General features: G+C 46.9%; 1 protein-coding gene across 20 annotated transcripts in view; it reads left to right on the forward strand.

The window, feature by feature from the left end:
- Nucleotides 1-19,921, forward strand: part of SP100 (SP100 nuclear antigen) — a 127,699-nt gene that overhangs the window by 16,935 nt on the left and 90,843 nt on the right. For 9 of the 20 annotated variants that reach the window (XR_011562107.1, XM_070773644.1, XM_070773679.1 and 6 more), the window contains 5 exons: nucleotides 1,501-1,641; nucleotides 2,347-2,430; nucleotides 2,941-3,096; nucleotides 4,278-4,367; nucleotides 5,569-5,622. Coding sequence is in view for 19 of the 20 variants with exons in the window: in XM_070773644.1 (XP_070629745.1) it covers nucleotides 1,501-1,641; nucleotides 2,347-2,430; nucleotides 2,941-3,096; nucleotides 4,278-4,367; nucleotides 5,569-5,622 (525 nt within the window). In the remaining variant the exon portion in view is untranslated. Of the gene's footprint in view, nucleotides 1-1,500; nucleotides 1,642-2,346; nucleotides 2,431-2,940; nucleotides 3,097-4,277; nucleotides 4,368-5,568; nucleotides 5,623-18,869; nucleotides 19,126-19,921 lie in introns of those variants that run through there. The other 11 variants (XM_019978394.2, XM_019978378.2, XM_070773720.1 and 8 more) reach the window with 5 other exon arrangements.

A 19,921-nucleotide genomic window follows, 5' to 3' on the forward strand; every position in this document is an offset into this window, starting at 1 on the left:
GGGTAGGAAGTATAATAGAGAGTGGATAAGCTGAGCAGCTAGGTAGAGGACAGCAGGGCCAGGCCTCGGATGAGGCAGGGAGACCCTTTCTTACGAGATGTGAGGACCATCTCATTCTAGGCACCTTCTTTGCCTCAACTCTAGACCCTGCTGGGCCCTGTGGGACACTGACTTAAAATGTAGAGAAAAGAGCATGCATAAATAAAAATACAAAGAACAATGAATACCAAAAAATAGGGGGAAATGGAGGAAGCACCCAAAGAGAGCTCCACAGAGAGAGGATGAGTAAAGAGCAATGTGGACCAAGCAGAGAGGAAGGAGAGAAAGGGAGACACTGTCCCGTTTGAGGAGGCAGTCATCAGAATGCAGGCACAGGGGCTGTTCCTAACACCACTGAGAAAGATAAGGTGTTCTCAGTGATCCAAATGGCCCTGTAACCCCTCAGATAAAAATAAGATTCTCCCCAGGAAAGGAAAGACAAACGCCAAAAGCCCAGAGCTGAGGGAGGAACAAAGGAAAACATGGAATCAGTTTGGGGAAGAGGTTTTGTGGATTCCCTGTCCCTTCCTTTGCTCCTCTAGAGTCACTTCTAAAGTCTAAAGTCACTTTCAAAGTGGTCTTAAACTTCAGGGACTCTTTTGTATATGAGTGCTAGTTCAGATTTAAGCTTGAGTCATCCCATGTCATCCCAGGAATGTAGACAATAGAAGGAATACCTTTCTTGTAGTTTCAGCTCTAGACTGAAAAGCTGGGGGAAGAAACTTCATTTTCTTTTTTTGCACAAATCAGAAAAACAGCTACTGTGTAGACTTTCCTTTTTGATCTCAGCAGATGAACTGGACTGATAGTGTTTATTCAGATTTAAGACATTATCTGAATCTTGGTTTGAGTAGATTTGGGATCTATCTGTAATATTAACTAGATCAGATAGCTTTTATATTTTCATATGTACACAGAGGATCACCTCACCCTTGTCAATGTCCATCAGTTATTGAACTTTGTGAACTGGCCTTGAAACATTACAACAATGTTTTGTTGCACCAATTTTATAAACTTTTTCAGTTCAATATGTGCTATTTTTCAGAGACAAAGTAAAGTTTAATTTGTCAGGTTCATGCTTTTTGTTTTAGCAGCATTCGATAGAGGATCTTTTATATACATTTGTAATTGATAAAAATAAACCAGTTTGCAAATTTGTTTTCTTTCTTTTTTAAGCAAACCATGTACCAAGTTTTTTGGTTCAGATGGCATAGGCCAAGTTAAATTGCATTCTGTTAAGCGATATGAGTATATTTCTGTAAGTATAAATATGTTGAAATAAGGTTTTAAAACACACACACACGCACACACACAGGAAGGGACAGAGTGAGCAGCAGGAAGGAGAAGGGTGGGCCCCCAGCAGTGCAATTACAGGGAGAAGACTTCTTAATGCTAGTGAATGGTGCTCACTCCTTTTGGGGAGACAAATTAAAATTCTTCATTCATTAAAATTTGATCCAGGAGCAAAGCCATCCAACCATGGACTACAGATCAATTCCTGTTCTGTTCATCTAGAGGATATAAAGAAGGAAAAGCCATTTTTTAACTCAGAAGTTCAACTGCAAGCCCGAGCAAGGACTGACCAGGTGTCTGACATAATAGGTAAGGCTGACAGAAAGAATGTGGAGCAGGGATCAAGGGAACAAGGCAAGAGGCTGGGGCATCAGGGTCCAGCCAGCCAGTCCAGGTGGCCTTGGGCAGAGGAAGGAAGGGCAGAGAACCAGCACCCTGTGCTGTGAGTTTAGCGGAAGAGGTTCCTCAGGGACCAGAAAAAATCAGAAGATGGTGGGTTATAAGTATTGATGACCAGGAGACTATTTCTAAAGTAAGAGAGGAAAGTAGGGGGGTAGAAGATAAAGAAAAGGGAAAGATCAGAGAGCCAAGATATTCATGAGAGGAGATGGAAAAGAAAAAAAATGACAGAGGGAGGCATAAAGAGATACAGTTCCCAGAAAGAGAGGTGTAAGTAGGGGAAATGGGCAAAGCCAGGAGGAAAGTGAAGAGGTAAAATGAGAATGAAAGAAAGAGGTAGAATGGAGTAGAGGGTCAGAGCTAGGGTGGGGGTGAGGGGTAGCAGGAGAGTGGGGGAGGGGAGTGCGGGCAGGATGGGCGGAGCCGCCCTCTGCGTGTGAGCGTCATCATCTTTCATGCAGGACCGGGAGCAACCTGCAGCTCACCCACATTCAAGCACAGACCACGTGCCTTGAATTAACTTAGCTTCTAGGTCTCCCCGGTGCTCTCATTCTGGGGTTTCCTGCTGCGTGGGCTCCACCCTGAGATCCTAAGGGGGTTTGTTCCTCTGTGCAGTGATCAGCAGTGAGGACTCTGCAGAATCCAGTGATGGAGACGAGTTCCCAGAACCCTCCACACCAACACCAAGAAGAGCGGCTGGTAAGGAATGGGGAGAGCAAGACCAGGGCTGCAGGAATCTGCAGGAGAGCTGCATGGACACCCTGCTGCATGTGAACTAGACAGCTAGTGGGAAGCTGCTGTATAGCACAGGGAACTCAGCTCAGTGCTTCCTGGTGACCTAGAGCGGTGGGACGGTGGGGGGCAGGAGGGAGGTTCAAGAAGAGGATATGCATATACATATAGCTGATTCACTTCCCTGTACAGCAGAAACTATCACAACATTGTAAGCAACTAACACCTAATTAAAAAACAAAACAAAAAACATTGTTACCATTGGAAGCCCATCTGCCTTGCAAGTTTTCATAGAAATTATAAGACTTTGGGGAATAGATAACTGTTTCTTCCTCTTACTTGATAGAGACCGTGTTGTTCAGTTACTAAGTCGTGTCTGACTCTTTGAGACCCGATGGATTGAAGCCTGGCAGGCTCCTCTGTCCATGGGATTTCCCAGGCTAGAATATTGGAGTGGATTGCCATTTCCTCCTCCAGGGGATCTTCCTGACCAAGGGATCGAACCCGAGTGTCCTCCTTGGCAGGCGGATACTTTACCACTGAGCCACCTGGGAAGCCAAAATACCCCGATTAAGATAGAGCCCAGGAACTTCCGAAAAACAACCACATCCAGAAAAAGGGTTTGGCAAAGAGGTAAGAGCAAATAAAATCTCACCACTGTTGTAAAGAAGCAGTGTCAAATGACCCATTCTAATTCTTTGCTATACCCTTCAAAGTAAAATATAAACTTACTCTAATTTAAGATGGTTCATATTTAGCTTTTGTATTCATCAGTTAGGCTAGTTACTGAAATAAACCTGAAGAAGTCAAGGACTCAAAAACCATAGAATTTTTATTTCTTGTCAAGTAAACATTGCAAGGAGTTTTAGATGGTGGGAGGGGGGTGGGTGCGGAGGGGAAAGGAGTCTGTTTAAGTAGTCTAGCTGGAATAGCCAAGTGGGAGATCCACCTTCTTCAAGACCAGACTTGGTCTCTTCAAGACTGCCCTGGGAGAGAAGCAACACTAAAAATAAATACAGACATAGACACCAAAACAGCAACAACAAATCTATAATGGGCCGGGAAAAAAGAAAGACTGTGGTGAAAGAAGTTGAGGGCTGGGATTTCCCTTATGGTCCGGTGGCTAAGACTCCATGGTCCCAATGCAGGGGGACTGGGTTCAATCCCTGGTCAGGGAGCTAGATCCCACACGCCACAGCTAAGAGTTCGCAAACCTCACCTAAAGATTCTGCAAGCTGCAATGAAGACCTGCTGCTGCTAACCTGCTACTAAGTCTCTTCAGTCGTGTCCAACTTTGTACAACCCCATAGACGGCAGCCCACCAGGCTCCCCTGTCCCTGGGATTCTCCAGGCAAGAACACTGGAGTGGGTTGCCATTTCCTTCTCCAATGCATGAAAGTGAAAAGTGAAAGTGAAGTTGCTCAGTCGTGTCCGACTCTCAGCGACCCCATGGACTGCCGCCTACCAGGCTCCTCTGTCCATGGGATTTTCCAGGCAAGAGTACTAGAGTGGGGTGCCATCACCTTCTCTGAATGAAGACCTAGCACAGCTAAATATTTAAAAGAAGAAGAAGATGATGATAAAGGGCCAATACAAAGCAGTGAAGCCCCCTGGGAGTAAAGTTTTCTCAGGTGCAGGCAATGTAAAGGAATAAAATACAGGCCTACAGATCATGTGAATATAAAAGACAGATCATGATGGTCTGATCGAGGTACATTCTAGGCGTTGGTTTTCAGAGCTTCCCAGGTTGTTTCCTATATTGGTACCTTTGTCACACACTGAGAACTTCAAGGGACATTTTCTCCATTCTGTAGTGATAAGGAGTGAAGAGTCTTTAGAGTCCAGCGAGGACGAGGCGCCCTGGGGAACACAGAGCTCAGCTCTGAGAAGTGATCCTGATAAGGGTAAGGACTGCCATCCCTGGACTCCAGACATCAGGAGTTTTCTAGTGCAATTTACTCTGAGCACACTCCGCAGCCAATAGTTCAGTGGCCCTTCAGAGCCCATCCTCTGCATTTACTCCTGTGACTATTCTGAAAATTGCAAAGAAACCATTATAAATTCAGATGAACAAAATGGCTCTAGTTGAATGGCATGGTCATTTTACTGCATGCTCTCAGATGTATTCCCCCACAAAGTATTCGGTTATACAGTGATTTCTGCCTCTGCCTACCTGCTGTTTGCAGAGAGCAAAGTGAAGTAGCCTGCCTTTGCTTGATTCATTACTTGTCTATTCAAAACTCAGAAGCTTCTGGCCATACTCCCCAAGTATTGACAGAAGCAAAAGCTTCTGGTTATTACTATCAAATTTCATTTATAGCTTTTGGCAGATGACTGCCCCCCCCCCCCGCCAACATGGCATTGGTCTATATAATATTTGAAAATATTTTCTCCAATAAAATATCCTTTTATGTTTATAACAACCTATTATAAAAGGTAGCTCAGAAAACTGGTTCCCTCATTTCCCAGTTGAGGAGACTCCAGCATATAAACATTTAAGGATCTTTTACACATCACACAGAGAACGTTACCAGAAGATGCAAAACCAACAACTTGGACTCTTAGCAAACATTTGCAATCCTTTATTCAAAATCTTTAACACAACATTGTAAAGCAACTAGACTCCAAAAAAATTAAACATTAAAACAAAATCTTTACAGCCAGATATAAAATAGCAATGTTTTACTATTTTAGAAGGACAATGTGGTGTACACCCTATATGTTACAAAACACCCCAGTACAGAATCCCATGATTAAATATACCATATTAGTGTTCCTGTAACAAATTGTGTGAATTCACATCAATTGTGATATTTTATTGGACTCCTGGCAGCTGAAGTCCAGATTCATTGGCAAATTAGTTAGCTGCAAGCCTATGGAACAAAAAATGTTGGTTTTCAAAACTTCTTTGATTTTGCAATCAGGGCTAAAGGATAAGGGATCTTCACTCCATTTGGTAGTGATCACTTTCCTTTAGATGGGGAGAAACAGAAATGACCATCATTGCATCTTTATAGCCCATGTCCTGTCTACAATGTGAGTAATCACAAGATTTACCACTCTTTTAGTTACAGATTACTGATTTTATTTTCCTTTGCTTCCTAGATCCTACAGATATCAGAAACACATCGATCCGCAGGAGAAGCAATAGGAAAAGATGTAAGAACAATTAAAAATTCTTGATGTAACAAATACCTTTTTTGGCTACAAAAGCTTCATTTAGGTTTTTGGCTATACCCTTGAAAATAAAATGATATGTTTCTAGGTGTTTTCAATAATTCATATTATTCATTTTAAATTAGATGAGCTGAGCTAATTGATGTAACAGGTAGGCCTCTAGAAGTTCAGTGTCGTAAGTGCAATACAAGTTTATTCTTCACTCACATAAAAGGATAAAGCGGTTCCCACGTTGGAGGGGTGCTCATTGAGGGCCCAGCTGATGGAGGCTCTGATGTTGAGCTTGTTGCTTCCACGGTCCCTCTGGATAAGAAACAGAGTGAAAGCAGGAATGTTAATCTGTGCAGACAAGAGGAAAGGGTAAAAGCTAGTGACCAAAGGGAGTGCCTTCCATAGCAAAGTCCTGGCCACTCTCAGCCTTGGGGGTGGTTCCTGGAGCAACCTTGACCACCAGATCAGATGGAGCCACGGAGAGGGGGGCGCGGGGGGCCTGGTGGGAGAATTATCCTTAACCCTCTTACACAAGCTTCCCTTTTCCAAATTTGCTGTTAAAGAATTCCATGCTGTATTGGTCCTAGGACACAGACTGAGATTTAAAGGACTTTTATTTCTTTCTGCAGGGATGAGCGATGGTGACTCTTCAGACTTGAGTAATGAAGGAGAGCCTCAGGCAACATCTAGGTCAGCCCTAAGAAATGGGTCAGGTAAAGAAGATTAGGATGTCCAGCCTTGGCCTGCAGCATGTCAGGACTGAAACGCCACGATTTTGAAGACCTTGTGTCTTGTTTGTCCTGGAACTTTCTTCAGCATTTTAAAAAATGGAATCAGGCAGGAAATTTGTTGATATAAGATCTGAGTTGATGCTGGAACCTGGGGGCCCAAAGCCCTGTCATGGTCCCTGTTAGAGTGGAGTGTATGACGTAAGGTAATGTCCATCTAACAGTGAGTCCACTCAATCCAGGGGGTCACTGGGCAGTCATTACCCAAGTTCCTAAATGTATAATCAAGACAGCCACAGTAGTTGCTTAACTGGTTCTTTAACCCATAGTTCTTATCTATGAAATAACAATGATATCTTCAGATCAGATCAGTCGCTCAGTTGTGTCCGACTCTTTGCAACCCCATGAATCACAGCACGCCAGGCCTCCCTGTCCAACACCAACTCCCGGAGTTCACCGAGACTCATGTCCATCGAGTCAGTGATGCCATCCAGCCATCTCATCCTCTGTCATCCCCTTCTCCTCTTGCCCCCAATCCCTCCCAGCATCAGAGTCTTTTCCAGTGAGTCAACTCTTCACATGAGGTGGCCAAAGTACTGGAGTTTCAGTTTTAGCATCATTCCTTCCCAAGAAATCCCAGGGCTGATCTCCTTCAGAATGGACTGGTTGGATCTCCTTGCAGTCCAAAGGACTCTCAAGAGTCTTCTCCAACACCGCAGTTCAAAAGCATCAATTCTTCGGCGTTCGGCCAAGTAGAAAGTTCTGAAACTAAAGTTTCTCATGGTAAAATAGAAAGTTGGAAGGAATATTCATTCCTGAGAAATGAAAAGATAACATAGATTAATGCCACATGGAAAAATTTAAGGATGTAGGGGTTATGTCATGCAATCATTCAGTCGTGTCTGACTTTGCGACCCCTTGGACTGCAGCACACCTGGCTTCCCTCTCCTTCACTATCTCCTGGAGTTTGCTGAAACACATGTCCATTGAGTTGGTGATGCCATCCAGCCATCTCATTGTCTGTTGCCCCCTTCTTCTCCTGCCCTCAATCTTTCCCTGCATCAGGGTCTTTTCCAAAGAGTCGGCTCTTCGCATCAGGTGGCCAAAGTATTGAAGCTTCAGCTTCAGCATCAGTCCTTCCAATAAATATTCAGGACTGATTTCCTTTAAGATTGGTTTGGTCTTCTGACATCTGCAAAAGCTACATGGTTCATAGCTCCTGTCAAAGTTGTTCAGTCGTGTGTGACTCATGGACTGTAGCCTAAGGAGCTCCTCCGTTTATGGAATTTTCTAGGCAAGAGTACTGGAGTGGGTTGCCATTTCCTTCTCCAGGGGATCTTCCTGACCCGGGAATGAAACCCAGGTCTCCCGCATTGCAGGCAGACACTTTACCCTCTGAACCACCAGAGGTTCATGGCTACTGCATGACTATTATAAACCTAACGTGATTGGGGTTTATGGAAAGCAATACTCGGGTCTTGGTAAATCATATTCCTGCTTGCTGTGGGGCCTAAATAAAGATCCTAGCTAGAGGCTCTGCCCTTCTGCAGAGCTAAAGCCAGTGGTCCCATCTGGTCAGAGAGCTCGGTTGGCAGTTCTGCTTGATTTGGGTCCCAAACAGCAGGTTCTACCACCCGGCCCAGGTGGCAAAGTGTACTTGTAACCTCACCCATCTGCTGAGTGTAGCTTCCAGTTTTGGTCATTCAGAAAGTCTGGCTAGGTAATCCAAGTAGCCCAGAAACAAGCCTATGATGCCACCTGCCCACAGAGCCCTCTCCACAGCCCTGCCCAGCAACAGAGCCCTGTTCAGTTGCCAAATACAGCCTGTGATCTTGCCCATGCAGGGAGCCTAACCAGTGAATCTACTGTAGTCATGGAACAAAATTTGTGGCCCCACCCAGTGAGGGCACCTAGAGAGCCACACTCTGAATGTGGAGCAGTTTTGACCCCCACCCAACTGCAGGAAACTGCTGGAGCCCCCTCAGCCAGAGAGCTTGGCAAGAAATCATCCCCACAGCAGGGAACAGCTGGCAGTATAACCCTGTCTGTGGCCTCTTTTAACTATGGAGTCCAGCCAGTGGCACCATCAGGCTGGCAGCATAACCTGAAACTCTATCCAACCAGGAGCTATGGCAGAGCCCATCTTGTAGCCTTACCTAATTGCTGTCGTTGTTGTTCAGTCGCTAGGTTGTGTCTGACTCATTGTGACCTCATGGACTGCAGCATACCAGGTTCCTCTGTCCTCCACTATCTCCTGGAGTTTGCCCAGATTCATGTCCATTAAGTCAGTGATGCCATCCAACCATCTCACCCTCTGCCACTGCCTTCTCCTTTTACCTTCAGTCTTTTCCACCATCAGAGTCTTTTCCAATGACTCAGCTCTTCACACCAGATGGCCACAGTATCAGAGTTTCAGATTCAGCACCAATCCTTCCAATGAATATTCAGGGTTGATTTCCTTTAGAATCGATTGGTTGGATCTCCTTGAAGTCCAAGGGTCTCTCAAAAATCTTCTCCAGCACCACAATTCAAAAGCATCACTTCTTTGGTGCTCAGCCTTCTTTACAGTCCAGCTCTCACATCCATACATGACTACCGGAAAAACCATAACTTTGATGCTATGGACTTTTGTTGGCAAAGTGATGTCTCTGCTTTTTAATATGCTGTCTAGCTTTGTCATAGCTTTTCTTCTAAGGAGCAAGCGTCCTTTAATTTCATACCTAATCATGGAGTCCAAAAAAACCGTGAATCAAGAATAGTACCTGACAAAGTTGTCCTTCAGAAATGAAGAAGAAATACACATTCCCAAACAAACAAAAGCCAAGGGAGTTCATCATCACTATATCTGCCTTATAAGACATGCTACAAGGCATTCTTCAACTTAAAATGAAAGGATACTAATTAACATCATGGAAACGTGAATACGCAATACTAGTGATGGTAAATACACAAAGTCAGATTCTCTGATACTGTAATGGTTATACGTAATTCACCACAACTCCCCTTAAATGTTAAAAAACAAACATATTCAAAATAACCATAATTACTTCAATTTGTTATTGGATACACAATATTTAAAAGATGCAAATTTTATCACTGATTAAATGTGAGGGGAGAAAAGTAAAAGTGTAAAGTTTCTTAATGTTTTAAAGCTAAGTTATCAGCTGAAAATAAGAATAATAAGGTATTTTATGTAAGCCTCATGATAACCACAAAAGAAAAGCCAGTAGTAGATACACAAAATATTAAGATAAAGGAGTCAAAGCATGCTGTTACAAGTCACCAAACCACAAAGGAAGGCAGCAAGAGAGGAAGCGAGGAGTAAAGTATGCACAAAACAGTCAGAGAACAATTCACAAAATGTCAATAGTAAGTTCTTCTTGTTCAGTCACCCAATCATGTCCGACACTTTGAGACCCCATGAACTGCCAGGCTTCCCTGTCCCTCACCATCTCCCAGACTTTGCCCAAGTTCATTGCATCGGTGATGCCATCTAGTCATCTCATCCTCTGTCACCCTCTTCTCCTTCTGCCTTCAATCTTTCCCAGCATCAAGGTCTTTTCCAATGAGTTGGCTGTTCACATCAGGTGATCAAAGTATAGGAACTTCAGCTTCAGTGTAGTCCCTCCAAAGAGTATTCAGGGTTGATTGCCTTTAAGATTGACTGGTTTGATCTCCTTGCTCTTTCAAGAGTCTTCTCCAGCAGCACAGTTCAATAGCATAAATTCTTTGGCACTCTCATCTTTTTTATGGTCTAGCTCTGACAACCATATGTGACTCCTGGAAAGACCATAGCCTTGATTTTATGGACCTTTGTCGGCAAAGTGATGTCTTTGCTTTTTAACACACTGTCTAGGTTTGTCGTAAGTTTTTACCTATCATAATTACTTTAAATGTAAATGGATTAAATTCTCCAATCAAAAGACATAGAATAGATGAATAAACTTAAAAAATAAGATCTAGGGATTTCCCTGGTGGTCCAGTGGTAAAGAATTCATCCTGCAATGCAGAGGATGAAGGTTTGATCCCTGGTCAGGGAACTAAGATTCCTACACCCTGCACAGCAGCTAAGCCTGCACATGGCAACTACTGAGCCCACGTGCTCCTGAGCCCAAGTGTCACGCTAGAGAGTCCATGTGCCACAACAAAAAGATCCCGAATGCAACTAATAAGACTTGTTGTTTAGTCACTAAGCTGTGTCTGACTCTTTGTGACCCTATGGACTGTAGCCCACCAGGCTCCTCTGTCCATGGGATTTACCAGGCAAGAATACTGGAGTGGGTTGCCATTTCCTTCTCCAGGAGATCTTTGTGGCTCAAAAGTGGATACTTTTGAGATTCTTTTTGGCTCAAAAACCAAGAAGCCCAAATAAATATTTAAAAAAATAAATAATATCCAGGTATGTACTGTCTACAAGAGACTCACTTTAGCTTTAAGGAAAGAGTCCATATCTGTGAGCCATTTGGTCACAAAGGAGTCTGGCTGTGGCCTTACCTGGGGGGAGTGTGCCTGTGTCCCTGGGAGTTATAGGAGAGTAGGTGCTCCTGAGGTCCTGGGCCACTTGGTAATGACCCCTGAGCCTGAACTTTCCAATGTGAACCCCTTTGTCAAGGAGATCAAACCAGTCAATCCTAAAGGAAATCAGTCCTGAATATTCATTGGAAGGACTGATGCTGAAGCTGAAACTCCAGTATTTTGGCCACCTGATACGAAGAACTGACTCATTGGAAAAGACCTTGACGCTGGGAAAGATCAAAGGCAGGAGGAGAAGGGGACGACAGAGGATGAGACGGTTGAATGGCATCACTGACTCAATGGACGTGAGTCTGAGCAAACTCTGGGAGTTGGTGATGGACAGGAAAGTCTGGCGTGCTACAGTCCATGGGTTCGCAAAGCGTCAGACACAACTGAGAGACTGAACTGAACTGACTTTTCTTGTTTAAAGTCTATTTTTATGGTATAAATATAGTTTCACCTATTTTCTTTTGGTTACCATTTGCTTGTAATAGCTTTTCCAACCCTTCGCTGTCAGTCAATGTGTTTCCTCTCCTAGTACGGTTCCTGGGGTGGACATTGTGCTCCACTGAGCTGGAGAGAAGGACCTTTCCTCTGGAGGGAGTGGATGGGCATCCTCCAGCTCTCTCTCTATAAACTGAGCGGAGAAATGTCCCTGTGAGTCCTCCCAAGACCCAGATCAGAATCTAGGGACTGAGCTATCTGTGTTTCCTATTATGAGGAACTCTTACTTATATACACATAGGTTAGGTGATCTTCCTTTCTTAGTTATATGCACAGGAACTTAGAGCAAGAAGAAGGCAGTGGGAAAGTTGTGGCCCAAAGCCCTTGGAGACAAATGGTGGTGTAAATAAGTCCTTAGAGCAAAGCCAGATTGGATAACGATCACTCAATTTCCTCCTTTAATGACAACAAAAGATATTCTTAGTCATCTTGGCAACACCCTGTATGTGTCATCTGTATAGCTGAGTATTAACTCCAACTGGGATCCTAGAATTATCCATATCCTTCCCCCAGGCATGTTATTTGTTATGTTATTTCGTTTGTTAATACAAGCATACTCTAAGAAGGCAGGTGTTTGTGTTCCCGTGAGCATAGAGGTACAGAATGTGCATAGTTCTGGGCTTGCGTATCCTAACATAGGTGTGTTTTCTGTTTGACATACCACACAGCAGCACCCCTTCCTTGGGTGGGCAGGGGGCTGAGGGGGCACTGGAACCACTGACATCGCCAGAAGAAGGCCTGGGCCAGGGAGTGGGCAGGACTGGTCCGCCAGGGAGGAGGACCAGGAGTTCTGCTTTAAATCCCAAGAGTGAGCTGCAACCAACCGGTTTCTTGTGGGTAACAGCTAGAAACTCTGGACAGCTTTCAAAACGCAACCGCCTAAGGTTTCTGGAAAGGGAACAAAAGTAGGCTGGTTTGGAGGAAAATTGAAACTCAGGGGATGCTGCCAGAGCAAAACGTTTCCTGTTTATTGTCAGCTGACTCTGAGAGCAGCCATAGCTTTACATGGGGTGGCCAAAACATTGGTAGGAAGCCCACCTTCTCTCTGGTCAGCAGAACCAGGAAAGAAGCCCAGGGCAACCAGGCTTTCTGGAGAGAGGCGGGGAAGTCACAGGAGAGAGTCACAGAGAAGAACCTCAGATTCTGTGTATAAACCCTCTCCAAGTTTTCAGCATCCCTCCGTGTGTGCATCCCTCTGACGCCTCTGAAGTAAGTGAAGTCACTCAGTTGTGTCCTACTCTTTGAGACCCCATGGACTTTAACCTACAAGCCTCCCTGTCCATGGAATTTTCCAGGCAAGAGTACTGGAGTGGGTTGCCATTTCCTTCTTCAGGGGATCTTCCCGACCCAGGGATCAAACCTGGGTCTTCCGCATTGCAGGCAGACGCTTTACTGTCTGAGCCACCAGGGAAGCCCCTGACCCCTCTGGGTAGGGACAAGTTAACTGATCCTCTTCCCATGGTGAAGCCTCCTTACAATCCACCTCCTATCTTACAACCATTGAACCTTCATGAAGCTGTTCTTTCCAATCACACTGCTTCTGTTCTGTATAGTAGCACTGATTTCCCCGCCATGGATCTTCCCTTTGATAGAAGTATCCACTTAGAAGACAAAAGAAGCAAAGGCTGTCATGTGGAGGGATTTGCAGAAATATTATTAATAGAAGTGGGAAATCTGCACAAGCCTCGCTGTTCATTCAACCGTTTCCTTCTCTGGTCCACCCTAGCTCCTTGTGGTGCCCAGCCCTGCTGACATTCTGGAGCTCCCTGGGAGACCCCATACCAAGGTAGATTCCAAGAAACGTTCGTCCCGCTTCCCAAGTGCAGGGCAGACCCTTACAGCCATATCCCCTGGGGGCGGCAAGTCCAGTATGGAACTGCCTGATCCCAGATCTGCCAGGGATGGCAGCCAGTGCCATCAGGGACTCGCTCAGGAGGCATGGAGATCCCACCAGCTATCTCCAGAATATCAGACATGGCAAACCCGTGAAAGGTCCACCCCTTGCTAAGTGATTGGGCTTCTAAGTCAACCATAGCTGAATGAAGCTGTTGTCGTTCAGTCACTAAGTTGTGTCCAGCTCTTTGCGACCCCATGGACTGCAGCATTCCAGGCTTCCCTGTTCTTTACCATCTCCCAGAATTTGCTCAAACTCATGTCCATTGATTCAGTGTTGCCATTCAATGAAGCTAAGACTAAGCTAAGACTTGGGTTCCCCTTCTCCTGGCAGCAGAGAATCATAACGGTGGAGGAAGGTGACGACAACTCCACTAACACCCAGGGTCCAGGGCATGAAGTTGCCTGCCTGAAATGCACAACTTCTTTTCTTCTTTTTAACTTTTTATTTTATACTGGAGTATAGCTGATTCACAATGGTGTGATAGTTTCAGATGGACGGCAAAGAGACTCAGCCATACATATATGTGTATCCATTCTTCCCCAACTCCCCTCCCATCCAGTCAGCCACGTAGCATTGAGCAGAACTCCTTGTGAAACACAAAACTTCTTTAAAGTGTCATATTGTCTCTTAACAATTCATCCCATGCCATTCATTTTCGCAGCTTGTTTAATAATGTGAATTGCTTTCAACTGCTCACTATGGAGTGAGGTTCACATGTGCAGGAGAGACCTCAGGAAGCTTCTGCCACAGTTGCAGGCCATGAGAACAGAGCCTCAGGTGAGGAGGGGCAGTTTTGAGCAGTTCTCCTCCGGGAGGTGAAGAGGGCATGGTCACCCTGAGGCGCCTGGACAGAATGCAGCTCTCTAGGAAGACAGGGGCTGCAAGGGAATGGGAAGGACAAAGTCTCAGGGCTTCCCTCACCATTTAAGCCAAGACTTTCCTGTCCAGACCATAAATGTGTTTGTGTGCTCATGAACCGTCAAATATCAAACATATCTCAGGACCCAGTCCTTAAGTCAGTTCACCTTTATTTGGAAGGAAATAATGGTGTTTCTACTACTAATTTCAAGGGACTTAGTTACAATTTGAGATGAGATTTTCTGCTTCAGTTTCTCTGCTGGTGTGTTTCAGTCGCTCAGTCGTGTCCAACTCTTTGCGACCCCAATTACTGCAGCATCCCAGTCTTTCCTGTCCTTTACCATCTCCCAGAGTTTGCTCAAACTCATGTCCATTGAGTCAGTGATGCCATCCAACCATCTCATCCTCTGTCGTCCCCTTCTCCTCCTGCCCTCAATCTTTCCTAGCATCAAGGGATTTTCCAGTGAGTCAGTTCTTGGCATCAGGTGACCAAAGGACTGGAGCTTCAGCTTCAGCATCAGTCCTTCTAAGGAATATTCAGAGCTGATTTCCTTTAGGATTGGCTGGTTGATCTCCTTGCAGTCCAAGGGACTCTCAAGAGTCTTCTCCAACACCACAGTTCAAACGCATCAATTCTTCAGCACTCAGCTTTCTTCACAGTCCAACTCTCACATCCACACATGACTACCAGAAAAACCATAGTTTTGACTCTACAGACCTTTGTTGGCAAAGGAATGTCTCTGCTTTTTAATACGCTGTCCAGGTTTGTCATAGTTTTCTTCATAGAGCAAGTGTCTTTTAATTTCAGGGCTGCAGTTTCTCTGAATAGGCAACAAAACTGTTCCAAGGAGATTGTAATACCAGGCAAGACCACTAGGTGGGGAGTGCAGCCAGCTAGAGCCAAGTCAGGAAGGAAAAGGGTACCCAGTCCCAGGGGATGCAGACCCTGGGTGCTGAAATGAGAAAGGTGAAGGCAGTGACAGGCTCCTTCCTTGCTTTGTGTTCACATGGTGTGTCTGGAGCTGGGTGGTCATAGCAGAGAGGTATGAGGTGGGTTCAGTGGGTTGCAGAGAGTGTAGCGCTGCTCACATGTAACCAGGGTACAGGGGAAAGCGGTCTTTGTTGAGCTGTTGATGCCACATCAACTACCTCCCTGGAGCTCAGGCCCAGGACTCCAGCTGAAGGGCTGTGGGTGATGTTGCCAACTGCAACTGTGGACAGGACCGCGCCCTGGGCCAGCCTCTTCCTTGCTAGGAATGCACAAGGACTGTGGGTTTCCTCGGGGGCGTTTCTCACAGATGGCCCCCAGACCTTTTGAAAGAGGCCCAGATGGATTTCCAGTGGTGCCCAGTGGTCCCCTTCTCTTCCTCACTCCCCACGACCCTCAGCCTTAAGTCTTTTCTTCTGCTTAGATGCCTCTGCCCATCCCACTTTCCAAGGATTCGCTGTCTTCCCCGTAGAAAGGATCACATCTCCAGCCCAACAGTTCCTCTGGCTTCTGAAAAACTTTGCAGCCTCACAAGTCCACAGCTCCACCCCTTAGCATAGTCACTGAGAGAAGGGGGCTGCACCTCACCCCAGTTTCTAAAAACTGAAATAACGCCACCAAATGGCCACGGAGCCCTCTCAGGGATAACTGTGTCATGACCACAACTGCAAGGGGGCATCGCTCCTGGCTTCTCCACTCATCGAGGGCACACATGAACAGAAACCCAAGGAGGGAGACATATACCCACGTGCTGGACCCAGTTTAAGATGAGATAGAGACCCCAAAAGGGCATCCCTTTTTCTCACCTGAGTTCCAAACCTGCAGACAGGCAAAAAAGTGAGGAATTCAAAATACCGTCTTTCTTCATGATAAAAGCTGGACTAGGCTTAGAGTTGTGGTGTGTGTGTGTGTGTGTGTGTGTGTGTTCAGTTCAGTTCAGTCGCTCAGTCGTGTGTAAGCTCAGTCGTATCCAATTGACCCTAAAGACCCCATGTACTGTAGCCTGCCAGGCTCCTCTCTCCATGGAATTCTCAGGCAAGAATACTGGAGTGGGTTGCCATTTCCTTCTCCAGGGGATCTTCCTGATCCAGGGATCGAATATGCATCTCCTATGTCTCTTGCATTGGCAGGCAGATTCTTTACCACTGAGAAACCTGAGAAGCCCAGTCCTGTGGCTTAGTGTGTGGCAGAAAAAGAGATCCCTGAACTGAACCTCAGAATCGGGCTCATCCATACAGCATCACACAGCTCCAAGCACTCACACCCCACGCCCACCTCACTCCTCCAGCCCCTGGCCAAGTGCACTTGAGCTTGGAGGGGCTGACAGAGCCCTGGCCTCTGCAGGCAGGATGAGCCTAGGGAGACCCAGCAAGGAGCAGACTCACCCCTTCCACACACTTCCAACCAGAGTCTCCCAGGAGTGGGGAGGAGCAGAGAGTCCAGGAGAGCCCTGCTGACTGAGGGGCTGCCCTGGAAGGGGACCCTGGAGCCAGCCTGAGTGTAGCCATGGGTCCCAGGTGCCCACCCCTGTCCACTTCAGCTCTCATGGAGGAGCCGGGGGTCTTGATCCTCTGGCCCCAGGGACCACGGTGGCTGCTGATTCCTCCTGCGCTGCAGGTTCAAATCCCAGATCCCACTGTCTCGTCTCAGGGACAGGCCTCGGGTCCCCACTGGGCTCTCCCAGTGTGGAGACCACCCCCACTACTCAAGTCTGAACGGAAGCTGCTCCTGGTGAAGCTTGCGAAGCCTGTTGCCCTGGCAGATCCTGTGCCCCGTGGTCACTCCTCAACAACGGCCTCTCCTGCTCTGTGGGCTTCCAGATCTGATAACTGGGCTCCTCCTGTGATAGCAGAAAGGCTCCCGCTTCAGTGCTCCTCACAGCCACAGAACATGCCCCAGGCGTCTCCTTATTTCCTTCAATCACTCCAGTAGAGTCTGTAGGAGTTCAACATCCTTCTTTTTTTTTTTTTTTTAATTGAAGTTATAGGTGATGTTGTGCTAATTTCTACCTTACAGCAAAGTGATACAATTGTACACGTATATCAAAGTGTGTTAGTCACTCAGATGTATCCGACTCTGTGTGACCCCGTGGACTGTAGCCCACCAGGCTCCTCTGTCCATGGGATTCTCCAGGCAAGAATAATGGAGTGGGTTGTTATTGCCTTCTCCAAGGGATCCTCCCAACCCAGGGATCGAACCCAGGTCCCTACATTGCAGGTGGATTCTTTACCATCAGAGCCATTAGGGACGCCTGTTTATATATACATTCTCATATGTATATATTCTTTTCCATTATGGTTTGTCATAGGACCAACCAGCATCTTAAGTTGGTCCTTTCCTTTCCCAAACCTGAGTGAGTCTGATGTTATTTCCTGGACCAAAGAAACTGCTTTCTCCACAGAGGACTTGGGGATGCTTCAGACCCCCACTGCTCTCATGGGTGTGGTGCGGGCCCAGCTTTCTCTGGCCCACAGGAAGGTCTCCTCCAGGGACCAGGAGCAGCCCCAGCTCGGGAGTGTCTGTCCTGTGGATGGTCCAACCTCAGCTAAGCGGCTTCTGACTCCAGGTTCTCATCTTGGTGGCCCAAAGCGACCCCACAGAAAAGCTGGCATGTTTATGTCAACATGCAGCACAGCGATGACCTGGCCACCAGCTGCCCAGGGACAGAGAGGAGAGAGAGGGGACCCTAGACAAGGCAGGTATGGTCTGTGCCAGCCTTGTGTGGACCCTGTGCCCCACGGAGTCAGGAGCGGAGGACAGTCCTGCCCAAACGAGGCTCAGCTCAGTGGTCCTGCAACCTGCTAGACTGAGGGGGACGAGAGAGGGGTCCACATGTGTGCAGGACCTGGTACGACTGAGACCCAGCCCACTGGTAAAGAAGTCCTCATTGGAGTCCTGGGGTCTGTGCTGACCACAGTGAAAAGAAAGAAGTGAGCAAAGAGTAGAAACCCTCCTCTTATCTTCACACATGATTTGGTTTCATGCTGACTCACGATCTGGTCACTTCTGATCCTTTGTGGAAGGATGACAGAATCTGCGTGAAAAATCTATGGACAGACACAACTCCAGGGCCAAGTGTCACCCCCTCAGCTGGGGTTACCTGCTCATTCATTTCTACATGATCTGGGTTCTAACCTCCACTTCCGTCTGGAGAGAAGCCTCTTGCCTCTGCATTCCCATGACAGTGTCCCAGGTTTCTGTCACCCCTGGCTACGCCGGTGAAGCAATCCTGTAGTCAGGGCACCTTAGACCCTTGCACTTAAGATGTCAACCCTCATCACCAACTGGGCTCCACTCTCTGGCCCCAGGGCCTTGGAGTTCTTCTCCTACCCCTGGCTGATTTCCAGGAACGCTAAAAATGTTCTCCCCACTTTATAAAGCCGAGCATTTGGGCTCACTCCTGCTGGGTGTCCAAATGCTGGAACCTAACTCGGTTGGTCCAGGCTCTCCCACAGGCTGGAGAGAGGATCTGAAGTCTCTGTCTTTCCCTCTTCCCCTGACAACCATCTCAGCAAAGGGGAAGGGGCACACCTGAGTTTGCCCTTGACCCCATACTAAACTCTGAGCCACCCTGAGAAGGCAGAAGCCTGCAGACAGTTGGGGTCGCACAGATATCATTGCTGTCTTTGCACAAACAGGTGGACCCCTGGGGGCTGACCCTGCCCCTCCCTCTGCCCTCTGGCCCCGCGTGTCACTCCTTGTCTTGCATCCCTGGGACCACGTGTCTTGATGGCTGCAAACACCAGGGAGCTGCGGGTGGAGGGAGGGAGCCGGTGTCTGCCAAGCACAGCTCACTGGCAAGTACTTTCACTTCTCTTTTCCCCTCCATGGGCGGAGCCGCCAGCCCTGGATGAGACCCAGAGCTGACTTCCTGCTCGGGGCTCAGGGCTCTGGTGGCCTCTCCGGACCCAGGCTGGGGAGACTGGAAGAATCGGAGGCCAAGCTCAGGCCCAGGCCAGGCTGGGCGGGAAAATGGCTGGAGAGGGCAGCGAGCTCAGCACCAGGTCAGTCTTTCTCCCCGTTCCTTCCGCCTTTCCCCGTGGCCCGGTGCTGTTCAGTGCTGTCTTTGGACTCTGCACTGAACCTTTGCTTTCCACCTGGTGTAGGGGAACCTTCACCTGCCGTATAAGGGTGGACAGGAATGTGTGACGAGGAGATGGGATTTCAGACTGCAGCAGGGCGCCTGCTGGTTGAGTCCTGCTGCCACAACACACATGACTGCTTGTTTTGCAACTACTGCTCCCCTGGCCCATCTGCCTGAAGGCACCTTTGTCCTGTATGACGCTTCATTTCCTCGTGACCCCAGATCAGTCTCTTTTCCCTCTTGTCAGTTCTACCTTTGCATAGATCGTTTTGAAGAAGGTAGTTTAGAAAACATGAAATTCAGGGTAAACCCCTGACTTATTTTGAAACCCGGTAGTGTGGGCTCACATCTGTCCTGTGGATGACACCTCTGTCAGCTCCGGAACTAATCTCATTTCTCACTGGGGGTCCTGGGCTCCTCTTCCAGCCATCCTGAGCAAAGAAACAAAAGGAAGAGAAATGCCCCGAACTGCCCAGGGCTAGCGCAGGCTGAATAATTTTACGTTTGGTTTCATTTTCTGTTCTGGAACAGGTTACATCTCTACAAGGAAAAAAAGTAGTGTTTCTATCTTTCTCTAGTAATGGGTCAGAAATAACATTACTTAATAGTTTAAATTTTTTATTTTTTTAATACAAAAGAAATACATAAGCAGTCTGGCTCATAAAATCTCAGACAATACGGAAGTAGAGACAGGGAAAAAGTCCTGTTCACCACTC

Source organism: Bos indicus, chromosome 2 (genome assembly GCF_029378745.1).
Source record: "Bos indicus isolate NIAB-ARS_2022 breed Sahiwal x Tharparkar chromosome 2, NIAB-ARS_B.indTharparkar_mat_pri_1.0, whole genome shotgun sequence".
NCBI lineage: Eukaryota > Metazoa > Chordata > Mammalia > Artiodactyla > Bovidae > Bos > Bos indicus.